Genomic DNA, 17043 nt, shown 5'->3' with positions numbered 1-17043 from the left:
CCCAGATCGTTGGAGGCAATATGCTGACTCCGTAAATTGCTTAGTGGGGGCTGTAAAACACTGTGAAGTAGTATATAGGACACCATCATAGTTGAGAGCATAGAACAACTTGAAGAAACAGTGCAAGATCAAAAGATGTGGAGAGACCTAGTCCACCACATATGATAGTAAGATCCTGGAATCTGGTGACATTTCCAACATTTAGCTGATTTATCTTTAAACATTTTTGCCAATTTTTCTGGAGGCATATGCCATCTGTAGGACATTTTATATTGATTTTCTTTATATGCACTGGACATTTCTTGAATAGAAATTAAGCAATATTTTCCAAGTTATTAATCTGATATATACCCAATTGTTAATTCTGTTCTTACTTTATTGTAAATGAAGAATGTCTATAATGCATTGGGGTCCCATTTCTGTCTTCTTGCAGGATATCTCTTTGGGATCTTTGACCATTGAACGGTAAGAAGAAGTATTGGGTTTAAGCCAGACTTTTCCAACCTGATGCCTTCCAGATAGATTGTATAATCAGAAATAAATTTCTCTAGCTAATGCAATATATCTGGAATACATCAAATTAGAGAAGATTGCTTTGTAGAGTGAAATTAAAAAAAAATGGACATGACCAAATAGTTTCCTTAAAAAAAGAAATAGAAGAAATCGTATGAAATCATACTCTTTTCATTTGTATTGGGGATCATGATACTAGAAATCTGTAGATTCTAGAGATGTAAAAGCTAGCAAGCCCAGAGATGTTAATCTAACAGTGGCATAATGGAGAATGTGTAGTAATTAGAAAGGATTTGTGAAATTGATAACAGCAGGATTCAATTTTTTTTACTACCAGTTCTGTGTGCATAGTTTGATGGGTGTGGCATGGCTTGGTGGGTGTGGCTTGGTGGGTGTGACAGAGAAAGGATACTGTAAAATCTCCATTCTCACTCCACTCCAAGAGAAGGATACTGTAAAATCTCCATTCCCTCCCCACTCCAGAGGAAGGTTACTGCAAAATCTCCATTTCCTCCCAATCAGCTGGGACTCAGGAGGCAGAGAATAGATGGGGGCAGGGCCAGTCAGAGGTGGTATTTACTGGTTTTCCAAATTACTCAAAATTTCTGCTACCGGTTCTCCAGAACTGGTTAGAATCTGCTGACTACCACCTCCAGATAACAGGTATCTTGCAAGGTTTAGAAATTGATAAGATACTCTATATTTACCTAACTCAACAGCACAGAAGACTCAAAAGAAATATATTTTTAAGAAAGTTTAGTGGCCAACATCTTGATGAACAAGCTAACTGTGCTAAGTTTGTTTTACGTGAAATCTAAGTTCTTCCATCTGCAATCTGTGTGTAACTATTAGATCAGCCATGGTGGCGCAGTGGTTAGGGTGCAGTACTGCAGGCTACTTCTGCTGACTGCTGGCTGCCTTCAATTCGGCAGTTCAAATCTCACCAGGCTCAAGGTTGACTGAGCCTTCCATCCTTCAATCAGCTGTGTATACAATGTGTGTGTGTGTACATGCATGTATGTATATGAGACAATTCACCTCTGGCTTGTCAAATACAATACAGGGATACATATCATATTCGGAAGGATTTGTCCTATTCAGAAACTCGGTATGAAGAAATTTACCTCTTGCACTTTGCATTAAATTCTCTTGAGTGGCCTAGTTTCTTCTTCTTAACATAACATAACATAATAACAGAGTTGGAAGGGAACTTGGAGGTCTTCTAGTCCAACCCCCTGCCCAGGCAAGAAACCCTACACCATTTCAGACAAATGGCTATCCAACATTTTCTTAAAAATTTCCAGTGTTGGAGCATTCACAACTTCAGCAGGCAAGTTGTTCCACTTATTGATTGTTCTAACTGTCAGGAAATTTCTCCTTAGTTCTAAGTTGCTTCTTCTTCTTCTTCTCCACATTGGATTTCAGGTGCCGTGCCCCCAGGAGTCCAGATGAAGACTTGGAAGGTGTGGACGAGAAGTTCTTCCAACTGATTGAACAGCTGAATTCTCAGAAGTGTGTTTTGGGGTCAATCAAAAGGCAATCAGGAGGTTGGGTTGGTTGGGTAGAAATAAGATCAGAGGAAAGATCCTCCTTAGAGGTCCCTAGTGATGAAAAATGTCTCAACTTCCCAACAGAGAGTGTCCTCTCCAGAACAAATAGTCCCGAAAGACATTGTGTTCCATGACAAAAGCTCCACTCTTTCAACTTTGTGTGGTAGTTTGTACGAGGTGGGGTTTGCATCATGATGTGGCCCAGCACATTTCTTCATTCCCTTATCGTTGCAATTGCTGATATTTCCCCCACTGTGCTTTAACTTCAAAACATTTTGGAGAGGGAACCTAAGTTCTAGCAATGATTGTGTTAAATTTCAGACAACGAATCTCCAAAACATCAAAAATTGGAGATAGAAAGTTTTATGCGCTTGTTTGCTTTCTTGGCAAGGCCTTGTTTTAAAACAATTAAGGATTGTCTTTAGTAAATAGGAATGAAGCAACAGGATGACAAATTCTGTGAAGAGCAAACCTCAAGAAAGTGACAGTTGATCTGTGGGTGTGATATTTTGTCTTGTCACACTAGAAATCTGAGTGAGTTGGGACATCAAGAAGTGTCCTATTGTTGAAAGCAAGTGGAACAATACTTAGCAGAAATGTCTTCTCAAAATCCTCAACTCTATTTGTAGGCAGAGAAATTGGATGGCCCATTTCTCTTTTTTTTTTTTTCAGGGTAGGGAAGATGTCCTAACTCAGGGGTCCTTAAATCTGGCCCACAGGGCTGGCCTGGAAATAGCAAAGGACTCCCCATGGTGCCTCTGGCAGCCAAAATGGGGTACAGGGGGCTGGGCATGACCTAGCGGTGAAATGTTACAGATTCAGCCCAGTTTGGCCGAACTGGTAGGAATTGTCGTGGATGGTTCAGAGAACCAGTAATGACGGTAGTGTGAGGCTCTGCCCACCTGCCCGGTCGTTGTTACTTCCTGGTTTTAACGAGGAAGTAACCTGGTTTTTACCCTCTGCACATGCGCAAAAGGGTTTGCGCACGCGCAGTAGGTCTGAACATGCATGTGACGCACACGGTGCATGCACTTCTGAAACAGTAGGGAAGGTAAATAGATTATACCTCTGGTATGACCCCTCATGCACCCCATTTTCAGCCTGGACGGTCTCCTGCAGCACTCTACTGGCCAAAACAGGGCGTAGCATGGCTGCACACAGTAACCTGCTCCCAATTTTGGCTGGCAGGATGCCGCAGGAGGTGTCCTTCCCATCCCCCCCCTTCCAATACTGATTCGGCCCTTAAAGAAATCAAGTTTGGCCCTTGAAGAAATCAAGAAATCAAGTTTGACATCCTGTCCTAACCTTAAGGATAGAACTTTTTTTTTTTTTTTTTTTTGCAATGATAAATGTTCCACTACTGGAAATTAGAAAGCAAATGAAAGTATGAGAAGTTAGTTAAAAGTTAGTTAGCTAAAGTTAGTTTACTTTATTGTCATTGCATATCATACAACGCAATTAAATGCCATCTTCAATTTACGTTATAATTATACAAATAAAACGCAAACACACATCCTTCACATTTTATGCAATGGAATTGAAAACCAATATTGCACTAAACCGTAGAATTCAATATAGTTACTGCCCTGGGATAGAAGTTGTTTTTCAGCCTATTTGTCCTTGTTTTTATTATCCTGTACCATCTGCCAGATGGTAATAGTTCAAAAAAAGGGTGCCCAGGATGAGATGGAACTTTAAGAATGTTTTGAACTTTCTTAAGGCAACGGGAGCTATAAAGCTCCTCCAAGGAGGGGAGAGGGCAACCAATGATCCTCAATGCAATGACGTTGACCTCTGGAGTCCTGTCCTATCTGCCACTGTGCAATTGGCAAACCATACACAGGTGCAATAAGTTAAAATACTCTCTATGGTGCAGTGGTAGAAGGTCACCAGCAGTTTTCCATTCAGGTAATATAATCTCTGCTGGGCCCTTTTAACCAGTGCTGCAATATGAGTGCCCCAGGTCAGGTCCTCTTTTATGATAACACTCAGAAACTTAAAACTGGCTACTTGCTCCACTCGGTCTCCATTGATAAGCGAGGGCTGGATGTCTGATCTATTCCTTCTATTGTCCACTATAAGCTCCTTGGTATTATTGGTGTTAAGGACCAAGTTATTGTCCTTAACAGAAGCGCAGGAGATCATAGGCTTCCAGAATAAGGAATATGTAATCAGAGGAGACCTTTGCAAATTTATATTCTTTAGCCATCTTGGCATTAAAAAAAACACACACAATAATACCATAGTCCACCTGTGAAAATTCCACAGAAATTCTCTTCTTCTTTGAAGGAACGGAGAAAGCAATTATTCCTTAACTAGACTGAAGGAGATTTAATAGAGCAAGTGGGTCTAGGACATCTCGCTGCAGCCAACTCACAATGGGGCAACTTGCCTTGGCTAATTCACCGTAGCCAACTTACCGGGGGATAATTTGCCATGGCCAACTTGCTGCAGGACAACTCACTGCTGAACAATTCAACACTATCTTATTGTTCCAGTCCATTACTTTTACTATGGGTGATCACATTTTCGTCTAAATTATTATGACTTGTATTTCTGAATTGACTTTCTTATTTTATTATTATTGGCCACGGGTTCTACTGAAATTAATTTAACTTTTATATTCCTTGAATTGTCCCATGACATGTTGGCCAGGGTGAGTTAGTGTCGTGTCCCACTCCTCCGCTGATGGCCGGGTCAGGGAAATCCGAATCAGGTGTGTCTCTGCAGCTCTGCCAAAGTCCTAGCAAAGTCCTCAGGGCAGGCAGGAGACCAGAAAGTGACTTCAGCAAGATATGTTTAGACTTTGCCTGACTCAGAGAATGCCAGAAAGCAGGTCCTTTATATAGGCCATGGGGTGTGGCTCCATGACTCAGCACTTATCCAGGCCTGCCCCTCCCTTCCTTCTGTTGCCTCCGCCTATCAAGTCTTCTGACGCGAGAGTCACTCCAGTCTGCAGCTGTTGGTAATTGACCTCCCTCAGGCTCACATGCTGTGGAGGAGGGGGAGGGGTCTAGTTGCTCCGTTTGCCTGGGCATGGAGCCAGAGCTGGGGGTTGGAGGTATTTCCTCCTCTTCAGCCTGTCTGGGCATGGAGCCAGGGCTGGGGCCAGGAGGCATACTAGGACATTCCTCCGTGTTCGGAAGCAGATAAGAAGACCCCAGCTGAGGTGAGATCGGACGAGACACAACAGTTAGCTTAGTGAATTGACTAAAGCAAGTTGACTGGTGAGCTAGCCATGGTGAGCTGGCCACAATGAGTTGGGTGTGGTGAGTTGGCCATGGCGAATTGTCCCATTCCGGAACAAGATACAACAAATTTGATAGGGTGCACTACAGAAATTGAATAAATATTATGTATTTTGTGGATGCTTTTACTGTTTTACTGTCTTTTAAATACCACAATTGAGCCCAAAGTTTCCATTCTAAGTGAGACTGTTATTAAATGAATTTTGCCCATTTTGTGACCTTTCTTGCCACAGTTGTTAAGTGAATCACTGCAGTTGTTCAGTTAGTAAAACAGTCTTGAAGTGAATCTGGTTTCCCCATTGACTTTGCTTGTCAGAAGGTCGCAAAAGGTGATCACATGACCCCAGGACACTGCAGCCGTCATAAATTGCCGAGTTGTAGTGGCCAACCGTTGCCAAGTGTTTGAATTTTGATCATGTGATCTTAGGGATGCCACAACCGTTGTAAGTGTGAAAAATGGTCATGTCACTTTTTTCAGGGCCGTTGTAACTTGGAATGGTCACTAAATGAATCATTGTAAATCGAGGACTACCTGTAATTGTTTTAACATTTTAGACTTGTAAGTTGCCCAAAGTCACTTGGTTGAGTTGGGCGGCTATAAAAATTGGATGGATGGATGGATGGATAGATGGATGTTGTCATGGCAATTCATGGAAATCTCACTCTAGATGTGTTTGTTCTCTTTTGTGTAGACAATGGAAGAAATCTGAAGACTTCAGCTGCGTCACATTGTACTTCAAGCAGGAGTCTCTGGAGAAGGAGGTAAACTATAAAAAACTGGAGTGCGATTATTTCTTTCTTTTAAAAAAAAGCATTTTATTATATTCTTATACAAGAAGCATAATACATTATATTATTTTGATACGGTGGTGTTTTTTACAGTATTGCTGGAGATTATTATAACACTTTGTTTAGATTTATACCAATCAAGGTAAAATAAATGAATAAATCAGTATTAACTGTGATTTAAAATGTTGATTTAGAAGCCTAAGATAAGCAGGAATTAACACCATATAAATAATCTAGTGGAGAGAAGAGATTTTACTGCAAAAGACATTTCTCTCAGTGAACTAGAACCAATGTTTCTATTTGCCGATTACAAGTAGTCCTTGATTTACAATAGTTCATTGAGTGGCCTAAGTTACAATGGCACTGACAAATGTGATTTATGACCGTTTTTCACATTTACAAACGTTGCAGCTTGATTTCCGTTTGGATGCTTGACAACTGGTTCATATTTATGACGGTCGCAGCATCTCAGAGTCACTCAACCCCTTTTTGTGACCTTCTGACAAGCAAAGTCGATGGGGAAACCAGATTCATTTAACGACGGTATTATTCATTTAACAACTGCAGTGATTGGCTTAACAAACATGGAAGAAAGGTCATAAAATGGGGTGAAACTCACTTAACAAATTTCTCACTTAGCAACATAAATTTTGGGCACCATCGTGGTCATAAGTCAAGGACTACCTGTATATTTTTTCTCAATTTCCCTCTCTCTTTTTTTTTTTTTGCAGTACCGGCTTTCTCCGTTACCATCTTTTAATTACTATACGGCCTGCAGCTTCCTGGTCTTCGTTTCCAACTTTCTCATCCAGATCCTTGTCGTTTATAAGTAAGGAGGAATTAAGTGATAGGAGAGGGGTAGTTAATCCAGACAGGACCGGCCCAAACTAGGGGTGATTCTACCAGTTGAGATATGAATACTCTCAAGGGTGGGCTTCAGAAATTTTAGCAATTGGTTCTCTGTCCAGTTGCTGGGTTGCTGGGTGGGTGGGTTCTCTGTCCGGTTGCTGGATGGGTGTGGCCTATTCATCCTCCTGCACCACAGGGTGTTGTTTTTGCTCTCCCCAGGCTTCTGGGAGGACGAAAACGACCTCCCCTGGGCTCTGGAGGCCCTCTGGAGGCCATAAACAGGCCTGTTTTTGGGTTTCCAATACCTCCGGTAGGCCCATTTTTCGTCATCCCAGAGCCTCTGCACGGGCTCTGCACTTACCTGGCTTCCAAAATGGGCTGCATCAAGACTCCTGATAGGAGTGGGGTAGGGTAGATGTGGTCAGCCAGTCCTTGCAACAACCGATTCAGCAAACCAGCTTGAAATTAACATCTGGTTCTCCCGAACCGGTCCAAACCACCTGAATCCCACCCCAGAATACTCTCCTTAAAATGTGCGTGTGCTAAGCAGCATATGTGCTTATAAGTGCAACTCTAAAGCCAAAGCCTTAAAGTTCCCAGAATCCTCCAGTCTGCATGATACATATATAGATTAACAGAGTTGGAAGGGACCTTGTAGGTCATCTAGTCCAGGGGTCTCCAACTTTGGTCTCTTTAAGACTTGTGGACTTCAACTCCCAGAGTCCCTCAGCCAGCAAGCTGGCTGAGGAACTCTGGGAGTTGAAGTCCACAAGTCTTAAAGGGACCACGGTTGGAGACCCCGATCTAGTCCAACCTCCCCATCCAAGCAAACCCTACACCATTTCTGACAGATGGCAATCCAGTCTCTTCTTGAAAGCTTTCAATGACAAAGCTCCCAATGACGAAGCTCCCACATCCTCTGAAGCCAATCTGTTCCATTGGTGGATTGCTCTCACTGTCAGAAAATTTCTCTTTATTTCTAGATTGAATCTTTCCTTGATCAATCCATTATTCCTTGTCTGGCCTTCAGTGCTTATGAAAATAGCTTAACCCCCTCCTCTCCATTCATCGTATGTTTTACGATGGTCATAGGAATACTTTTAGTTCCACTTTTGTGGTGGGCACCAGCTTGGAGATGTTTGGAGCTGAAATGAATGGTAGGTTTGTGATAAGTTACACTGGCAGAAAATGATCAAAGGCCACTTTCCAATTGAAGATCTACGTGGCAATCGATAAATGAGACTGAAAATGAATGCATTTCTAGCTCTCATGGATGCTCAAGTAAATTTGAATCCTTGATTCTGGCAAGACTTGAACCAGCATAGAATGCCAGGAGCTCATTATTTCAGTGGGTGGTTCTTCTTCAAGAGCAATCAAAGCAAAAATAAATTGAATTACACAAATGCCAGCCAACTGGATTCCTCATTTATTCTTCCCATCCAGAACAGAAGCTCTGGGGATTTCCTATGGAATTTCTTTCTTCCTGTTTCTCCTCCTTCTTCTCCCCTGCTTTGCTGGTCACCTAGCGGTAAGTCTCTGGAGGGGATGCTTCAAAGGAGAAATCTCATGGAGATTTTTAATCAGGCAACGAGCAGGGCAGAAGTGGGTTTCACATAATTTTATCACCGGTTCGCCACACACCGAAAATGTGAGCGCGCGCATGAGAGAGAGGGCAAAGCGAGCTTCCGCGCATGCAGCAACCTTCCATGCATGCGCTTTGCTCACGTGTGGTTTGCATGCATGCATGTGGCTTAAAAATGTGGCTAAATAGGGCGGCATAGCCCCGAGGCAGGTGGGCAGTCACCACTACTAGTTTGCCTGAACCGGTCTGAGCCAGCTAAATACCACCACTGGAGCAGGCGCATTGTAGCTTTGTAGGCCATTTAGTTTTGTAGTTTTTGGGCCACGGCTTCTGCAGACAAATTTAAAAGATGCTCATATTTTTGGGACTGGTTGGAAGCTGTCTCTAGGGTTGGATTTTGAAGTTGTAATCCCCATGTGGAGCAAGGTCATTTTTGATTAGTATCAAAAGTGTTTAAGCTCTCTTATGTCTTCTCCCTTGGACTCAGCAGAGCAGAGGTGGGAACACATTTCTACAGGAGAGACATGAGTGAAGGAGGAAGTCATCTCTTATCTACAGTCGATATTAAAAAGATAACCAGGATGGTATATGACTTTGGGTACTCAGGTCCTACTTGGGAGAAGTAGTTTACGAAAACCCCGCGTAGATGTTACAACTTCTTCTTCTTCTTGCACCATATCCGTCATTGGACATTGGCAATCATGTTGGTGATCCTATTTTTATCAACAGCCACATGAAAAAGTGCTGCTGATTTTTGTCCAAACCAGTCCCTTAGGTTTTGAAGCCATGATGTTCTTCTGCCTGGACCTCGTTTACCTTAAATCTTTCCCTGGAGGATTAAGTGAAGTATGATATATTTTTCCGGGTGTCACATCACATGTCCAAAGTATTCTAACTTTCGTTAACTTTTTTATGGTTTTGATGATTTCCCTTTGCTTTCCCAAGCATCTTATCACCAATCATGTAAATAGATGTTACATAATCATAACTAATTGTCTAAATGCCTCCACAAAGCTATTATAATAAGGACACAGTTTGCCAGAGTAGATAAGCTGTTCCCTCATAATTGGGTCCAAGGGAAGGAGTAGAGATATGCAGTCACAATTCCGTATATTAATCTATTGCATTTTCATCCCTGGATTGTTCATTTTGATTGTATTGATGGGTACCAATAAAGGAGAATATTTGTAGCTCAGGGGTCCTTGGTGGTCTGTGAGCATGGTGGTTTTCTGCTAATCTAGACTAGCACTGATGATGTTACTTAGTTTGGTTAATGAAATATCTCCAAGAAAACAACTAAGCTCACAGAACATCAAAGACCCTTCATGTATTGATGGGTTTTGGCTATTATTTTTAACATGAGCTCCTTTTTATTTTGTCTTGTTCTGTTTAATGAAAATAGTATAAGCCAAGGGTGTCCAAACGTGGCCCCTTGAAGGGTGGTGGACTTCAACTCCCAGCATTCCCCAGCCAGCAACTTGCTCATATTTATAGCTCATGCTGGCTGGGGAATTCTGGGAGCTGAAGTCCACCACTCTTCAAGGGGCCAAGTTTGGACACCTCTGGTATAAGCCAATTTGGCTTTTTTTCTGTTGGGAATTATTCTTGTTATTTTTAAATAGACTTTTCAAAGATTGTTGGAGTAGTAAGAGAAAGGAATCCAAGATTTTGGCTCTGCGGGTGCTTATATCATTTTTGTTTTTTGTTTTTGCTACACACAGAAATGTTTCCTGAAAGGTCCCAAGATCTTGTACTGGGTTCCATCCATCTTGGCCAATGTTTGCACTCAGCCATGGCTACGTGTCTCCTTGGGCATCATCACCATTCTTGTGGTTCTCACAATGTCAGTGCTGAACTTGGTACGTTGCTAGTGAATGGGAAGGAGAGAGAAATAGAAGAGGAGGAAGAGGAGGAAGAGGAAAGGTTCGAGATATCTGGGACTCCTTGTAGCCTGGGAGAGCAAAGCACATTTAATTTTAATGCCAATCAGTGCTAAGAGGCTTCATGGATGAAAGAATGGATTGCATTTGCATACATTTTTCAAATGCAAAGTTTCTTCCAAGTTCTGCTTGAGTTCTAGACCTTATATTTTTGGCATTGGGACCAAAGTAGTTTGCCACTGCCTTCTTTCAGGATGCTTTGTCAGTTTCCAGTCTAGCTCTACATTAGTGGCGAATATCTATAATTTGAGTGTAGGATGAGTTTGAAGGTTCGTTCTCCAAGCGTGTGGGTCAGTGGTGGGATTCAACCGGTTCAGACCGGTTCAGGCAAATCAGCTGTTAAATTGCTGGCTGGCCCCTTTCCTCCCCACCCCTTCCAGGAGTTCCCACGTGCCCCATTTTGGCTCTCAGGTAAATGCAGGGAGGCCTACCAGGCCCTAAACAGGGCATGGGGTGTGTGTGGTGCGGTGCCCCCGTGGCCCTTTTTTGTTCCCATGAGGTTGCAGGGAGACCTAACAAGCCCTAAACAGGGCATGGGGGTGTATGGTGCAGTCCCCTCATGGTCTGTTTTTGCTCCCAGGGAGGCCTACTAGGCCCAAAATGGGGCAAATCATTTAACAACCAGTTCTTTGCCCTAATGACTGGCTGAGTGAGCGTGGCCATAGGAGTTACCACGGGGTGTAACAGGCAGCATTCGGCCTCTTGCACCCCCCCGGGAGCAAAAACCAGGCCACAGGGGGAGTATGCCCCCTGTGTCCTGTTTTGGGCCTAGTATGTAGTGATCAGACGTCCCGCTTTTGGCAGGACAGTCCCGCTTTTTAATAATTTTTCCCGCGTCCTGCGGCAATTCCAAAAAGTCCCAATTTTTTTTTGTTTTACTCCCATTCTGAAAATGGGAGGTGGCAACGCAAGAGGAGGAGGCGGAAAAGGGGGAGTGGCGGAGAAGGGGGCACAAGAGGGAGGAGAGACGCCGCTTGACTTCACCCGAGAGGAAGAGAAGAGCCGAGAGGAGAGCTGAGGAGAGCCGAGCCTGCCTGGAAGAGTGGAGAAGCAGCAGCCGCTCCTCCTCCTTCAGGCAGGTGGCAAGACTCAGCGCGCATGCGCAGCCCCCCCGTCCCCCCCGCCCGCCCCTGTCAATGGTGTCCCGCTTTGCCATTGCTGAAATCTGGTCACTTTAGCCTAGTAGGCCTCCCTGCAGCCTCCTAGGAGCAAAAATGTGGCGTGTGGGGAAGGAAAAGGAAGGGGAGGGGAGGGGCCAGACAGCAATTGAACAACCGGTTCTCCTGAACTGGCCCGAACCATTTGTATCCCACCATTGCTTTTACCACACTGACTCTATTCCTGAGAAACAGACAGGGGTTGTAGAATCCCTGGCAGATGGCCAAATCTAAGTCATGCCTCTTTTCTGCTATCTAGTCCAGATCAGAAAAATGTACCGTATATACTCGAATATAAGCCGATCCGAGTATAAGCCGAGGTCCCCAATTTTACCCCAAAAACTGGGGTAAACTGGGGACTCGAGTATAAGCCGAGGGTGGGAAATGAGGCACCTACCGGTTGGGGAAACCCTCCCTCCCTCAGCTGAGAAGGCTGGCGGCTCCCCCCCCCCGCCCTCTCACTGCACCGGCAGGGCTTCCGTCCGGTAAAATGTGAAAAAAAGAAAAAAAAAAACCTCGAGTATAAGCCGTATATACTCGAGTATAAGCCGAGGGGCTTTAAAAAAAAAAAAACTCGAGTATAAGCCGTATAGACCCGAGTATAAGCCGAGGGGAAGTTTTTCAGCACAAAAAACGTGCTGAAAAACTCGGCTTATACTCGAGTATATACGGTATATCTCTTCTTCCCTTCTAACGTGCTCTCTAATTCTGCTTCTTAGTTCTTTATGCCAGAAACTTCATGCTTTGTGAAGCTGGAAAATTCTACCTTATCAAGCATGAATACTGTGCAGGAATTCTCTCGGTTTAACTCCCTCTTCAGTGTGCCGGTAAGGTTGAGCTCTTTAATCAATTCTCTTTTTTTCTTTGATTAATGGATCTATCATTCTCACCAATAACTTATCTTCTTCCTCCTCCCATTCTCTCCCTCCCTCCCTCCCTCTCTCTCCTGCCTCAGTATTATATCTATTGCTGTGTCCTGGGATTCCTCTCGTGTTCCCTCTTCCTTCATATGAACTTCGAGCTCAAGTTGACCATGCTGATACTTTGCCTTGTTGTCTACAATGTGCTGTTCCTTCACACCCATTCTTGGCTCTCTGACTGCTATGTCTCTCAGCTCTACCGTAACCAAACTGCACTCAGGTAATTAGCCCTGATGGAATCGTCCCAGAATAAAAGCAGAAAAATACTAGTTATCCTTCTTTGTTAGTTTCCCTTCCTAGTTGCTAAGTTGGATGGCTCCAGGGGTGGTATTCATTTACTTTCCCTACTGGTTCACAAATGTGAGCATGTGTGTGCCTTCTGTGCGTGCACCTGGTTTTAAAAACGTATCTAAATAGGATGACATAGAGCCGGGATGGGTGGGCAGGTTCCACCCATGATTTCCGCTATCGGTTCGCCCAAATTGGTCCATACCGGCTGAATACCACCCATTTTAACAGAGCATGGTATAAGTGATGCAGAAAAGAGCAACAGAAATGATTGAAGAGCTGTAGCAACTTCCTTCCAATGATAATAGCACCATCACCACCTCCAATTTAAAAGCTGGTTAACAGACACTCTTATGCTTTGGAGATGTTTAAGCATTACGCCCATGGTTATTATGTGGCTTTTAAAGGTCTAGAAATCTTAGGTCTAGAAAGCCTCAAACTATGTCGTCTCCGTTTTGACCTATGCTTAGTTCATAAGATTATTTACCAAAACATTCCACCTGTAAATGAATACTTTAATTTCAACCATAATAATACGAGGGCACTCAATAGATTTAAACTCAATATAATTCGCTCTAATCTTAATTGTAGGAAATATGAATTTTGCAATAGAGTAGTAAATGTCTGGAACAATCTACCTGAACCTGTTGTTAGTGTCTCTAATCCCCATACCTTTCACCGTAAACTGTCTACCGTGGACCTTTCATGTTTCTTAAGAGGTCTTTAAGGGGGCGTGCATAAGCGCACCAGTGTGCCTACCATCCCTGTCCTACCGTTCCCATTTATATGTAATCATTCTATGTATTTATGGCTATGTTTTGCCAATTTATATCCTTTTTTTTGTGCCAAATTTTTTTCATGTGTCCATGTCTGTGTCTTTTACTAGTTTTCTTGTATTTGTTGACAAATAAAATAAATAATAAATAATAAATAAAGGAAGATTAGGTGAATAGTCAGATATTAGTTGAGGCCATTGTCTCTGAAGGCTTCACAGAAGGTCATTTACAAGATGAGTAGGATGAATAGCCATGACTGGAGGGTAACAACACAGTTTGTTGACTCAAGGATCTGTTTAAGGAAGTCCCCAAAACATCAGGCCAGGATGGAAATCTGATTCTGGATTAGAAGGACTTTTGATTTCATCCAAGAGGTGTCTTCATGTGTCCTTACAGCATGCCTGCTGTAGAAGTAAGGCAAATTATCTTGAGATTATGTGATTTTGATGGTTTCTTCTGGATGGTCATCTTTCACGGGTGATAAAGGAAGTATACCATTGCATCCAAGAATTTAATTGCCTTATAGTAAACATTTTAAACAGGACGTGGTGGCTTAGTGGCTAGGACGCTGAGCTTGTCGATCGAAAGGTCGGCAGTTCAGCAGTTCGAATCCCTAGTGCCGCGTAACATGGTGAGCTCCCGTTACTTGTCCCAGCTTCTGCCAACCTAGCAGTTCGAAAGCACGTAAAAAAATGCAAGTAGAAAAATAGGGACCACCTTTGGTGGGAAGGTAACAGCATTCCGTGAGCCTTTGGCATTGAGTCATGCCAGCCACATGACCACGGAGACGTCTTCGGACAGCGCTGGCTCTTCAGCTTTGAAATGGAGATGAGCACCACCCCCTAGAGTCAGGAACGACTAGCCCTTCTGTGAGGGGAACCTTTACCTTTACCTAAACATTTTGTCTATGTTTAGATGAAAACATAGTTGAAATCAACTGTTCCTAGCAGACATGAATCAACTGAACTTGATTTCACTGAAGAACAGATTCAGATTCAGATTCAGATTCAGATGATGATGATGATGATGATGATGATGATGATGATTAATTAAATTTCTATACCGCCCTTCTCCCGAAGGACTCAGGGCAGTGTACAGCCTTATTTAAAACACATAAATACACAGTATAAATCCCAAATTTAAAATACATGTGAAACAAAATATTTAACAGGCCTAATTAGCTAAAACGGTCATAGACTGATATAAAACCCTTAAAATTTAAAATTATGAATAAATTAATACATTAAAATTGAGTTAAAATTAAGTTAAAACACTTAGGCTAGTCCCGCCCGATTGAATAATAGAGTCTTCAGTTCCCGCTTGAAGTTCGGAGGTCAGGAAGTTGGCGCAGCCCTGGAGGTAACTCATTCCATAGGGTCGGTGCTGCCACAGAGAAGGCTTTCCCCCTGGGGGCCACCAATTGACACTGTTTGGCTGATGGCACCCAGAGCAGGCCCACTCTGTGGAAGTGCACAGGTTGTTGGGAGGCTATCGGTGGCAGAAGGCGGTCTCATAAATAGCCCGGTCCTAAGCTATGGAGCGCTTTAAAGGTGAGCACTAACACCTTGAATTGCTACCGGAAGCCAGTGCAGACCGCGCAGGATAGGTGTTATATGGGAGCAACGGGATGCTCCCACTATTACCCGCGCAGCCACATTCTGGACTAGTTGGAGCCTCCCGGTGCTCTTCAAGGGGAGCCCCATGTAGAGAGCATTGCAATAGTCCAGGCGAGAGGTAACGAGGGTGTGAGTGACCGTGCGTAAGGAGTCCTGGTCAAGAAAGGGGCGCAACTGGCGCATCAGGCGAACCTGATAAAATGCTCCCCTGGCGATGGCCGTTAGATGCTCTTCTAGGGACAGCCGATTGTCCAGGAGAACGCCCAAGTTGCGCACCCTTCCCCCGGGGGTCAGAACTTCACCCCCCACAGTCAGCGAAGGCGTAAGCTGACTGTACCGGGACGCCGGAACCCACAGCCACTCTGTCTTGGTGGGGTTGAGCTGGAGCCTGTTCCTCAGGAACCACTTAGATCAGGGGTGTCAAACTGGTGGCCCATGGGCCGGATGCATCACGTGCAGGTCATGCCCATCCCGGCTGCACCAAGGCAAAATATGTCATGATACATCACGATACATCATGTGACGCGATCAAGTTTGACACCCGTGACATAGATGCTTAGTATGTTTATCACAGCAGAACGGTTTTAGCTGTGGGTTTAAAATTATGTCAGACATTCTTACTTTGTTCTTTCTTAGATGAGAATTAAGGGAAGTAGTACTCCTCAAATATATTATTTTTTTCTCACACTTGGAAAGCTAATGAGCCTGATTTACAGCCTCAAGTTATTGAAGATTGCAATGGCATAGATAAAACATTACTGATTTATCCAGTTCATAAAATTGTAAAACATACATTATTTTTTTTGTGCTGATGTAAAAACATGAAATGAAACAAGGAAGCAAGCCAACAAAAATGATATGAAACACAAATGAAACCAACACAGGGCAGAACTGTCTTTTTTTTTTTTTTTATTTGCATTTATATCCCGCCCTTCTCCGAAGACTCAGGGCGGCTTACACTATGTCAGGCAATAGTCTTCATCCATTTGTATACTATATACAAAGTCAACTTATTGCCCCCCAACAATTTGGGTCCTCATTTTACCTACCTTATAAAGGATGGAAGGCTGAGTCAACCCTGGGCCTGGTGGGACTTGAACCTGCAGTAATTGCAGGCAGTTGCTGTTAATAACAGGCTGCATTAGCCTGTTGAGCCACCAGAGAACCAGACAGGTCTTGGTTACCTGTCCCTTAGTTATAGAAAAAGAAAAAGTACAATCTCTTCTGCAGAATGGATTATGTAAATTAAGGCATTCATAAAAATCACAAATCACAGCAGAGACATTTTTTTCCTCGTCTTTCACCAGGATTATACAAATGCTAATAATGATAGGGAGTGAAGGTTATATATCATCTTTTTTTGCGTAACATAAAGAACCATGCATGTTACCATGAACCATGCATGCATGAAATGATTGGTAGTTACTCCATCTTTTTTTTTTAATCCATGCAAGAATACATTGTATTATTTGGCTGTTCTGACCTAGGCTTCCGAAGAGCATGAAGCAGACTCCTTGTTCCAACAAAAAACCCTTTTTATTAAGTTACTGTGAATTATTCTCATTCACATCCAGCAAAGTCTTTCAAGGGAGAATTTACAGTCACAGACCTTATCTGGCTTGGAGAGCTGCCAGGTGATATCTTCAAAACTTAGCAAGGCGTCTCAGAGAGTCATGAAACAATTAAGGGAGTAATTGTCTCCTGCAAACTCCACTCCCCATTCCCTCTGGGAGGGGCCATTCATCGTCCACCTGTGGCCTTACTCCCAAGTCGACCCTTGTTCTTTAGCTGTCTGGCAACTCTGTGCATGCGCAC

At 43.3% G+C, this 17043-nt stretch overlaps 1 protein-coding gene across 6 annotated transcripts in view; it reads left to right on the top strand.

The window, feature by feature from the left end:
• The window catches only part of ADCY4 (adenylate cyclase 4), a 107011-nt gene that overhangs the window by 58917 nt on the left and 31051 nt on the right, over positions 1-17043 (top strand). For all 6 annotated transcript variants that reach the window (XM_058180816.1, XM_058180817.1, XM_058180814.1 and 3 more), the window contains 8 exons: positions 434-465; positions 1939-2025; positions 6004-6073; positions 6832-6929; positions 8393-8477; positions 10253-10390; positions 12348-12455; positions 12584-12768. In XM_058180816.1, the coding sequence (XP_058036799.1) occupies positions 434-465; positions 1939-2025; positions 6004-6073; positions 6832-6929; positions 8393-8477; positions 10253-10390; positions 12348-12455; positions 12584-12768 (803 nt within the window). The remainder of the gene's footprint in view (positions 1-433; positions 466-1938; positions 2026-6003; positions 6074-6831; positions 6930-8392; positions 8478-10252; positions 10391-12347; positions 12456-12583; positions 12769-17043) is intronic.

Source organism: Ahaetulla prasina, chromosome 4 (genome assembly GCF_028640845.1).
Source record: "Ahaetulla prasina isolate Xishuangbanna chromosome 4, ASM2864084v1, whole genome shotgun sequence".
NCBI lineage: Eukaryota > Metazoa > Chordata > Lepidosauria > Squamata > Colubridae > Ahaetulla > Ahaetulla prasina.
Note: the sequence above shows the minus strand (reverse complement) of the source record. Positions and strands in the feature narration are given on the sequence as shown.